This window comes from Solea senegalensis, linkage group LG4, assembly GCF_019176455.1.
Source record: "Solea senegalensis isolate Sse05_10M linkage group LG4, IFAPA_SoseM_1, whole genome shotgun sequence".
Lineage (NCBI taxonomy): Eukaryota > Metazoa > Chordata > Actinopteri > Pleuronectiformes > Soleidae > Solea > Solea senegalensis.
Genome location: NC_058024.1, coordinates 3360567 through 3372343, shown reverse-complemented (window position 1 = coordinate 3372343; position 11777 = coordinate 3360567). Strand labels below are relative to the sequence as shown.

The 11777-nt window shown below is 40.1% G+C and overlaps 1 protein-coding gene across 1 annotated transcript in view; it reads left to right on the top strand.

Annotated features, from left to right (window-relative positions):
* Window positions 1-2278: 2278 nt before the first annotated feature.
* wdr1 (WD repeat domain 1) overlaps window positions 2279-11777 on the top strand; it is a 13835-nt gene continuing 4336 nt past the window's right edge. The window contains exons 1-10 of the mRNA XM_044024344.1: window positions 2279-2410; window positions 3405-3526; window positions 4633-4723; window positions 5379-5526; window positions 5766-5946; window positions 7847-7924; window positions 8011-8091; window positions 9569-9802; window positions 10121-10208; window positions 10479-10635. Of these exons, the coding sequence (XP_043880279.1) occupies window positions 2395-2410; window positions 3405-3526; window positions 4633-4723; window positions 5379-5526; window positions 5766-5946; window positions 7847-7924; window positions 8011-8091; window positions 9569-9802; window positions 10121-10208; window positions 10479-10635 (1196 nt within the window). The 5' untranslated portion in view covers window positions 2279-2394. The remainder of the gene's footprint in view (window positions 2411-3404; window positions 3527-4632; window positions 4724-5378; window positions 5527-5765; window positions 5947-7846; window positions 7925-8010; window positions 8092-9568; window positions 9803-10120; window positions 10209-10478; window positions 10636-11777) is intronic.

Genomic DNA, 11777 nt, shown 5'->3' with positions numbered 1-11777 from the left:
ATTTTAAATTATTCATTTATTGCTTTCATACTGTCACAGATATTGTATTTTATGATTATTTTGATCATTTATAAATCAATATGAGTATTAAAAACTTATATTTGAATATCTTTGATCTATTTTAGTACTTTCTGAAACTTTATAAACAAATATACAGGCGGACTAATGAAGAATGAGACTAATAATAGTTGCAGCCCTAGTTCCGAGTTGTTTTGCAGTTGAACCATCAACCTGCTTGTTGATGGTTCAACTGCAGGGCTGTCAAACTCAATCACAGATGGCCAGATGAGGTCAAATAGTCTAAAATTCAGAATAAAGCAAGCTTATGAATTAAATAAAGAAACAATTCAGAGATCCAATTTTGAAATTAAAGATGTGTCATGTCAAGATGTACTCGTGAACACAATTCATCCTTTTTTCATAAAATAAAGTCCTCAGAGGGACTAAATGTCAACTTTCACTGTGTGAATTGTTGGGTGTACTCTGCTCTTTAATATTGTAAAGGTTTTTGCCTTACTAAGTGCAGTACCTTGAAATAATGTTGTGTGTAAGTATACTACTACTATACAAATAAAGTACTATACAAATAAAATGAATTGAATTGAATATACTTGTGCTGAAAAAGTGATATTATGCAGGTGCTGTCTGAGGGGCAGGCCCACAGTGTCACACTGTGAAAAGCCCTGGATTGAAGATGGGGTTTGGTCATAAAGAAATAGACTGAAGAACAGGTAGAAATGTATGTTGTGTTGAATGAGGAGAATTTGGAGAGAAGAAAATCACAGTGCAAACAATATTGGTAAAATAGAATGACAATAATTGTGGTGAAGCATTATCACGCACATCGTTTTGAATGATATGTCAGACTTGTGTTTGCCCAAATTTTATAAGGGGACCCACTTTTTAAAGATGGCAAACGATTCTGACGCAAATCACAATATCAACTGTGACAAGAGCAAATTTGTCCATAACTCATTTTCAGCCATATTTGCAACAACATTTAATATAGTTTTTTTATTGATACACAAATAATTTCCAAGAGATATTTGGTTTTATGCATGTTATTTAAAACAAATACAAATACATCTCAACTAAAAAGCAGGACACAATCTGCAAATTTCTTTGGGGACCCAAAAAAACATCACTTTTGACTCGTCTACAGGTCCTGTCGACAAGGTACCTGGAACATACAATGGATTTACTGAGTCAAAGCGGCTGATGAGTTGATGTCCCCAGGGCCCCAAAGGTCAAACAGTAGCCTTTTTGTCCATCTTGATGAGAACAGCTGATTTGCCCCCTGGAATGGGTATGTACAAAATAGAGCAGGTGATTTCCAAAGCTATTCTAGGCCAGTCTGTTCTCTTCTGACTCACAGGATGACATCAGATTTTAAAACTCATCATGACATCGTGAATCAAAGGATCAACTCTTATACTTGTCAAATAGTGCTCCTTATTGGACAGTTAATCTTTATTATGCAAGCAGGATTTTCTCTGGTGACCCAAGTAGTGCATGTAATGCCTGGTATAGATTTTGCCCTGAGTGTTGCCTGTCAGGCAATACCTGCTTTGTTCCCTCCTGGCTCTTCTCTGTAGCGACATAATAACTATTATTCCGCGACAGGCTTAAAAATATCCAGAGGATCTTTACAGATCTCATAAACTGAGTTTATTTGCCTTTAAATTATCATGGAAAAATTGATTTTGTGATTGTGTGATGTGTTCCCATGGTTGTGGATGGAAGTCCAAGGTGTATTAGTTGAGTTGTATTAGTTCAATATAGTTTAACACTGAACTGGACAACCAACCAAGCTACTAACCAACCCACAGGCTGACCCAAATAACTCACCCACACTGACCGTTTGACTCACCAACCTTACCAATCAATCAATCAACCAACCAGACTGTACTATATAAAGAAGATAAATTGCCCTACAATTCACACCAGATATTTTGTCTCGTGTGCTGGAAACACATATTTATATCAAGCTGGTAAGAATCAGCATTTTTTTTTATAAAAGGCATTTGGTTTTGCAAACATCAACACTTTAACAAAGACTGCTACACCAGCTCTATTAATAATTGTGTTAAAACTCCCCTATGCATTTAAAAAGTGGTATAATGTATATACTACATTTGTACTTTTTACCCAGAATCTTGCCTGTGGTGCCCTGGCCACTGCCTGAGAGCCTGACAGACCTCAGTGAGGGGGAAGTTTTCCCCCGGTGAGCAGCATCTGAAATCGTAGTATGTGAGTTTACTATATATGGGCAAAGACAGACTGTGCGCTCACTTCCGTGTTTGAGTGGTCGAGGAGTGAACTGCCGGAGAATCTCCACTGTCACTCTTTCATTCATTTACAAGTGTATTGTTAAGGAAGACACCATCAGGGAAAATGCCATATGAAGCGAGTAAGTCCGTTCTGGGTTTTTTTTTGACAGGATATTCTCAACGCTCTTCAGTAGCTTGAGCTGCTCAGCCAGGTAGCTCGCAGCTAGCTAGCTAGCTAGCCTCGCCCATACATAGCTGAACGATTTGACACTTCGTGTCGTAAATATAAATTCTTAGTCGTTCACTGCTGCTGTTTAACACAGACACGTGTTATTGTCGTACTACGTCATTTAAGATGTATTATTGTGAATGTTCTCGGCTCTTAAAACGCCCCTCTGATTCAGGAATTTTTAGAGAAGTTGGCATTTTGTGACAACGTCAGATGGAGGAAATAGTTGCGCTCACACCACCTTGTTATTACATGTCCAGACAGTCAGGAACTGCTGCTGGGGAAGAAACTCACACACAGGAGGGGCACTGTCTTTCACTGTAACAAGAAAATAAAGGTAGTCTTGTCAATAACAATTCTGATTTATTCTTCTTTTTGGACTCAATTCGCGAAATGCAGTGATTATACCGACGTCTTTACGGCTGTAAAACGTGAGCTCAACAACTTAACAACGTTTCGTTGTTCATATGGCAAACAAAAACCGCAAAGCACAAAAGCTGCAGTTTAACATTTTTTGTCGTTTTATCCAAAAGTAGTTCCTGTTGGGAACATTCGATATTTTATGAAGTTCTCATCCTTTTAAAATACTATAATTTAAAGCAAGGGTAGTGTGTAAAGGTCCTGTGTTTAGGGGTTTTATAAATACTAATTTGAATTTGTTTTCATTCAGCTATTATGCCCTGGAAATTACTCTTGTTATTGTATAATGTATTGACAATGTTTATTGTAGCCTGGCATCACAGTGTCCTCATGAATTGTATGTTTGTAAAGTTCTTCTAAGAGGTTCTTGCTGATCCAGCTCACACCTCAAGAACCTGAACTATCCTTTACATACATGTTTATTTCAGTTGCATCAACCTCAGTGTTTCACATTAACTCCCATGTCTTTTTGTGCCAACTTTCAGAACATGTATTTGCCAGTCTACCACAGATGCAAAGGGGATTTTCAAAGGTGATTGGTGGGGATCCGAAAGGCAACAATTTCCTGTATACCAATGGGAAGTGTGTCATCATCAGGAACATTGAGGTAAGTTCATTTACTTTTTTACAACCCAAGTCTCTAGTTACAGTAGTTCACACAACCTCAAAAATCAAATTTGAGGTTGAAAAATAAAAGGTTTAAATGTTACTGCTGTACACAAACACACACACACACACACCTCTGTAAGCTGTACTCTAGAAAGGTGATCAAGTTTCATTATGCCTGGTAAATGGCCTATGCAGTTTATCTTGACCTGGTGTAGCAGCTGAACATAAAATCTGCTGCTGAATTGTTGGCATACAAATGTTTCTTACATAGATTATACAGGTCACAAGAATCAAACCGAAACAATGCCGAACTGTAGATCAGTTAAAAAGACTTTACAAATCCTGAAAACGTGGATTAATCTCCAACATTTAGAAGGAATGTCTAAAATCGCATCATCGAACAGAGGAGTCTGGTGTATTTAGTGACAACACTGCTGAAAGCCGGTGATCGCAAGCTGAATGCAAAACTTTTTTCGGCACAAGCTCGTGTCGCGTGGTTGTGTGATTCTCGTCACTACCACCTGGGTTTTCATCGCCATCCATTTTGTATTTGTTTCCACTTCGCACACACTTTTCTCTTATTTTGTGTAGTTATGGTTCGAGATCACAATTTGTTTTGTTTTTTAACGATTTATCGTGCAGCCCTAATGGCTGTTATAAAAATTAGAAGTGTACTATGTGTACATTCGATTTACTGTGAAACTAGTTGGGCAGAAGTGCTGTTAACAGTAAAAGTAACAGTGTGTGTATGGCAACAACCACCTTGCAATCCTATGTTGGTTGGTTGGAGAGGTTGCTCGGAAATTCCGTGTTCCGTCTATTAATGGAACGCACACCGAGTCCCCCTCAGCATGAAGTGGCAGTTCTGCTGCTGCTGCTTTATTGTTATCTGCCAGTGTGCGCCTCATTCTTCTGTCTTCATATGACATGCAACACAATGACACAGCCAAATGATACACAGCCTCTTCACTTGTAACTACACACTAGGGTTACAGTGTCTTTAACACCTAGTACAAAGCTGTGTGTTAATTTTATGCAAGGTTGATCCACATATAAGTCATTTGTCAGACACAACCCTTCTGAAGTCACTCCTGTGTTTTACAGAACCCTGCGATCGCAGATATTTACACGGAACATGCCCACCAAGTTATTGTTGCCAAGTATGCCCCCAGCGGATACTACATTGCATCAGGAGGTAAACATCGTTGATATGATCTTGTCTCAACAAACATTCATGTACTTAAAGTGATAGTTCCGTTTTGTTAAGTTTTATGAGACACTGACACGAAGTCTGTGCAGCGGGCACCCCCTGTGCCAGGAACCATTTTGAGACACGGAAAACAAAAGGCTCGCCTAATAAAATCTGTGCCTGCTTAAGTCTATGATATCTTAAAAAATACTTCCACCACTTTATCTTGCTATTAGAAAACCTTTTCTGACTATAACATTGTATTTCTTAAAATTTCAATGGTTTCACGTTATACAATATCATTTGTTTTGTACATGAGCATGAATGAGTGCTCCAGTGAGAGGACCAGTCAAGTGTGTGTGTGCACATGCTTAACTGCATACATTAGTACCGGTTTTCAGTATGAACCGGCATACCCCCCAGCACTACTTTCCAGTCAGTAAAAGGCTCTATAATGGTAACATGGTAAAGGTTTTTATTATTAATTAGCTAAATTCTGTTTTTTCAGAGCGATCCTCTTATGTCTCAAGCTGGTATCCTGGCATTTATGGCACAGTCGGCACTGATTGTGTCAGTATCTCATACAAACGCACTTCAAAAATCCCTTGAACACAGTAATGTTATTGTGAATAATAAAACTATGGAATTTTAAACCCTTAAGATGAATCTGGAAAGATCCGCATCTGGGACACCACTCAGAAGGAGCACATGCTCAAGTACGAGTACGCCCCTTTTGGGGGCAAGATCAAGGACATTGCATGGACAGAAGACAGCAAGAGGATTGCTGTTGTTGGAGAGGGACGAGAGAAGTGAGTATATTCATGCTATGAACAAACGTGCACTGATGTTTTAGAAATAACGGGTCGTTATCAGCCTTCTGCAGAGCTTGATGACGAGCTGATCATCTGAATCAGGTGTGTTGGAGCAGGGCAACATCTAAAACATTCAGGGCAGTGTTCCCTGAGGACCAGGGTTGGGGAAACACGGTCCTAGAGGACAAAGCTCTTGTTCCTCTCTCCCACACAGACCTGCTCATGTCTTCCTGTAGGTTTGGGGCTGTGTTCCTGTGGGATTCTGGCTCCAGCGTGGGGGGAATTAACGGCCACTCCAAGTTAATCAACTCTGTTGACATCAAGCCGAGTCGCCCGTACCGTATGATCACCGGCAGTGATGACGCCTTCTCTGTTTTCCACGAGGGGCCTCCCTTCAAGTTCGTGTCAACATTACGTGTAAGTAGTGTTTGTTTGAGCAGCATTTGAGCAGGGATACTCTGTTTCAGCATTTATTATTCAAGTTGAATTTCTTTTGGACCTGTGCTTGGAAAAAGTGAACCAAATGATGAACATAATTTTGACTTTACAGTCTAACAAAAATAATGGCCTACAGCGAACGCGCACATTTATGGCAGTGGATTTTGCTCTGTGTCATACACTGGTGGTTTTTGACAGTGTTGCCATGTTTGTCTGTTTCCATCTTACGTAAACCCACTTACCCCATAAATTATTATTATAATAAAAAATATCATTATAATAAAAAATATTATTATTAATATTATTTATATTATAATAATAATATTACAATATAATAATTCTATTATGTTAGTATTTTTAGGAGTAAGTTATATGCCAGGGGTTTTCACATCATGATTAATCTGACCTAAGTAATTGCAATTATTGTAAAAATATCCTTTGAATTGATAAATAGCAGTGGAAACGGGGACGATACTCAATGCTGACTTTTGCCTGTAGAAGCCATTTTGTTTTTAAAAATTGTTTTATTATTGTTTTGTACCTTTTTGTGTGCGTCATATTTCGGATTGTAAAGATGTTTGCCTCAAAAACAAAGTATTACCTTCCAAGTATACAGCCAGTTTAGTGTATTTTACTCACTAAATGGCTGTCCATCTTGTCTACACTTGTTTAATGTTCACAGTAATAAGTTACCAGTAATTCCTGCTAGTTGGCGCTGTGGTGCCAGAAGAGGCAGATGTGGGGTGGAGTGGCTCAGTGGTTAAGACCCTACCTTGTGTACCAAAGACATCATGGTCGCGAGTTCGATTCAACCCCTGGCTAATTGTACTTGATTCCATTGTAAGTCGCGTTGGATAAAAGCGTCTGCTAAATGACATGTAATGTAATGTAATGTAGATAGTTAGTGAGAGCAGCTGAGCTGTGTATGTAACAAGAACAAAACATAAATGATGATTTCTGTAAACAAGGCATCATTCCAAGAAATGTCTTCATCCACACTGTAGTGCATACGCCAGCCCAACATGTGGCACTGCTACTCCAAAATTGTGAAGAAGTGGTTGTTAATCATGCGCTGTGTGTAAACGTCTTTATTTTTTTTAATGAAGCTTTATTCAAACATGTAAACAATCACAGACAGGATGAAGAAAGCCACCGTAACTATGTAAAAAAGACAAGTTGTCAATAAAGTGAACAGACCAAACACACTCCAAGATGAAGTGACTGCAAATACAAGACTGAAGCGGGACTATGAAACGTATAACACATTGCAATTGCGTTGTACCCACAATGCCCTGCGTTGTAGTGCGCTTCCTACATTTGGTTCACTTGAAGCGAACTGAGACCTACGTCTTTAGGCGGACCAGAGTTTGCGTCTTTGATGCGCATCAGAGCTGGCTTGTGTTGGTGTGAATGCACCCTCAATTTATTTAAGGGTGATATCGTTATTGCAATATCCAGCAACGTTGTCACATAATTACCTAGTATCATGCAGCCCTAGGGTATGTCTACATTGTCTACATTAAAATTCAAGTGTGCAATTTTAAGATTTCCCACTGTGATACCCGTTTTTAAAAAGTGTTTCATCACTTCTAAATTGTTGACCTAGACTCGTTTTTGTGTGGAAATGCTTTTATCATGTTGTTTGTTTTGGGATAATGTCTATGCTGCTGCTGCCAAACTAACAAAGGTTCAATTTCATCTGAAATGAAAAGTTTTGCGACCGTCAGGTGTTGAATGCTTAATTTTACATTTCTCTTTGCAGGTTTGACTGGCAAATCATGTCTTTTCATAACATATTGGAATTGTAAGAGAGTGAAAAATCTTTCATGATGAATAATTTCTATAATTTCTCTTCTCCTGTCCTTGGTGATAATTAAAGGATCACAGCCAGTTTGTAAACTGCGTCCGCTACTCTCCCAATGGAGATCATTTTGCCACAGCTGGCGCTGATGGCCAGGTGAGTGTCGAAGAACATTTGAACTCTGATTGACTGAAGTCCAAAAGGTGTCCATGTCTTTTTATTAATGATTTTAATTTTCACAGATTCACGTCTATCAAGGAAAAACTGGTGAGAAAGTTGCCACCCTGGGTGGAGAGAAGGCCCACAATGGAGGAATCTATGCTGTGAGTTCTTTTTTGATTTATTTATTTTTTTAATGTAAATACAAATGCGTTTACCTTTTATGTCTTTATAAACTAAGTCATCTCTATTTCCCACAGAATTACATCTGTGGTGGTAACTAGAGTCAGGCAGGAGTATTGGTTATGAAAAGTTGATCAGTTATTAGTGTGTCCTGTACTGATATTTATGTCGCAGTCTTAAGAAACTTCCTATAGACGAATCCGGCGAGCTGTTTGTGTGTTTCGCCATTACTGCGGTGGCTGCTGTTGGAGCGTCCGAGAATTGCCCGGTTCTTCCTGACTTCTTAGACATCGTTGTCAAAATGAATGCTGCATGTACAGGTACAAGTTGAAAGATACACTGATTATGACGGCTCCCATTCAATCGCGCGTATACTGGAGGGAGACGCCACCGCAGCAATGGCGGCTTGTTTACTTCCGGTACTTTGTCGTATTCGTCTATACAACCATGTCTTATCATGACTTAACTTAATTAGGATGAATGGCACTTTTCCACTACACAGTTGTAGCATGGCTCGACACAGCACAGCACAGCACAGCTCAACTCTGCTAATCTTTTGCTTTTCTATTAAGTATTGTACCTGGTACCTGGGGCCACACGGTGGAGTAGTGGTTAGCACTAGACCCGGGTTCGAGCCCCGGTTGGAACAAGGGCCTTTCTGCATGGAGTTTGCATGTTCTCCCCGTGTGTGCGTGGGTTCTCTCCGGGTTCTCCGGCTTCCTCCCACAGTCCAAAAACATGCAATGTGGGGATTAGGTAAATTGGACACTCTAAATTGACCATAGGAGTGAATGGTTGTTTGTCTCTATCTGTGTGTGTGAACTGTCCAGGGTGTACCCCGCCTATCGCCAGATGTAGCTGAGATTGGCACAGCACCCCCCGCGACCCTCTGGTGGAGGATAAAGCGGTAGATGATGACTGTTTTTTTTTTAAGTATCTGCTTTGGTGAGGTTCCAAGCAACTGAGATGATGCCAAATAAGACTGCCGGCTGCTGATTGGCCGAGAGTGTCGTCACTGGATCAGTCATGAGCGTTAATCTCCAACATTTAGCAAGGAAATTTGTAAAATGTCAATATTTAACAGAGGAGTCTGGCGTATTTAGCCGAAAGCCAGTGATTGTGATGATAAACTAGAGAAACCACCCTCCGAATGGCCCGCTGATACTGATAACCCTGCAGTCGACCAGTTCCAGCTATTTCCTCCTCCACAAAAGCATTTTTCCCCAAGTTTGCCTGGTTCTTTCTAAAGTTGTAAATGTATGACTTTAATCTCGTGAAGTAAGACTTTATTCTTGAAGTCTGTGACTTTTGTTTTTCTCAATGAGACCCTAATACTCTGTCATCTCGCATCAAATTATTCACAATTGTTTTGCAGTTTGTCACTCTTGATCTGCCTTAACATGGCACTTTAATTGTGTTAAAATACATATTATCATGCATTCCCTTTACATCCTACAGATCAGTTGGAGTCCTGACAGCTCCCAGATGATCTCTGCCTCGGGGGACAAGACGGTGAAGCTCTGGGATGTTGGCGCAGGTACAGCTGTCAGCACCTTCAACATGGGCACTGAAGTGACTGCTCAGCAGCTGGGCTGCCTGTGGCAGAAAGACCACCTCCTCAGCATCTCCCTGTCAGGATACATCAACTACCTGGACAAGAACAACCCTGACCGGCCCATACGCACCATTAAGGTCAGGTTCTCACATTTTTAAAGGTTGTTGGTTTTAAATTTCTTGGATGCAAATAAACTTTGAAATCCTTAAGCTGACTAAAATGAACAAAAGAAATTGTGTAATGTGCAAACCACCATCTCCAGATGTGTGTAACTGTGTAGTATAGTTTAGTTTAGAACGATCCCTATTAGTCATTACTCGTATGAATGCATAATATTGGACTTGTGAGTGTTCAGACGTCATTTAGTTCCTTCTGTAGTGAAAGTTAAACTAACTAGATCTATTGTTTGTTTCGAGATGAGGGTTATTGTAACATGTTGCTTGTTCATTCTCCAGGGTCACAGCAAATCCATTCATTGTCTGACAGTTCATAAAAGTGACGGGCGATCATACATCTACTCGGGGAGTCACGATGGACACATCAATATCCTTTTCATGGATCACGCAGAGCTACAAAATGACAATTTATTGAAAATGAATGGGTTGTAATATGAAAGGTGCGTGCAGGTGTGTTTCTAAACACGAACATTGGATGAGTTTTGAGGTGATTATGCCTCTACGGTTCGCTCAGTGGCGCTGAAATGAAGCAATGTCTTACCAGCTCCACATATTCCATCACTTTTTTTTTTTCCCCCCATACAACTTAAAATATCCATGACCAAGGAGTGATTTTGTTTCTTAACGTTCACCGCACATTACTGGGATGCAGAAACGGGAGAGAACGACTGCTTCTCTGGTAAGGGCCACAGCAACCAGGTGACCAAGATGGTGACTGACGGAGCTGATGACCTGGTGACGTGCAGCATGGACGATACGCTGCGCTTCACCAACCTCAATAAGAAGGATTACAGGTGGGGTTTGTGATATGTTGCCATATTTGTACACATAAAGAGTTTAGTGGGGTATTATAGTCCTATAATGTTTTGTGTATACTTAATGTATACGGTGTCCACGGAGAACATGGAACATCTTTGAATAGGAGCATATAAACACAATGTAAGACTTTAAAAAGCGACGCAGTAGAGCGGCTCTGCTGATATTTATTGTTCCGCTCCCCCATTAACAATGGAACTCAAACTGCCAGTAAGTGTGTTTCTCTCTGCCATTGTTTTTCCACATGGAACCTTGCGGTGTTAAAATTGACTTTATTCTTTGTGTCGTGCTGATTTAGCAATGGTCTGCTGGAACAAGCGCTAACGTTAGCTAATTGACGTTAATGTGCAGTGAATCAGGCATTGTAGTGAAATGAACCCCTACAGGAGGGGTCCTCCTGTCTGTCCCTTCTTAAGCCTTATGTTAAATCATGTTTTAAACCAGTGAGCAACAAACCAGCAACATTTCGGCCCAGCACAAATCAAGTAAACAAAGATTTTTATTTTTTTTTTACAGAATATGCAAGTTGAAATTTCGAAGAAGCCACTCAATGCTTCAAATCACAGTATCGTGCGTCTTAAAAACCATACAATTTGAATTAGGGTTGTTTGATCGCTGTGAATCGATTCCTAGTTAAGATGTGGTGATATCACATTCCAGTGCTTTGGTTGTTTTTTCGGATCATCGGCTGCTCATCTTAGAGGAAACACATATGCAGCCGCTGCTGTGTCGGCTCCTCACTGTTACTGCTGTTTCAAGAAGCTGGGTGTGTTTTCACCGTTGAATGAAGATGGACAAGGAAAAACGTGCATTGCAGAATAATTAAATTGTGGCTATTACTTCTTAACGAAGATGCCGCAACGTATAGTCGCAAACTTTCTCCAGAGCTTATATACAACAAACGTTTGGATTATTTTGCGGCCGAAAGGGAGTGGCAGAACATGAGAATAATTAGACATCTTGAGGCGAACAGACGTACATAAATCATGAATTTGTTTTTTTGTCATTAGCTCAGCTTGTAAGGAGTAGCCCTTTGGAACCAGAGTCCCGTGTTTGAAACTCAACTGTGACCAGTTTTTTTTTCTTTTCTTTTTTCACTCCTGCCGTGCCTGCCGTGCTT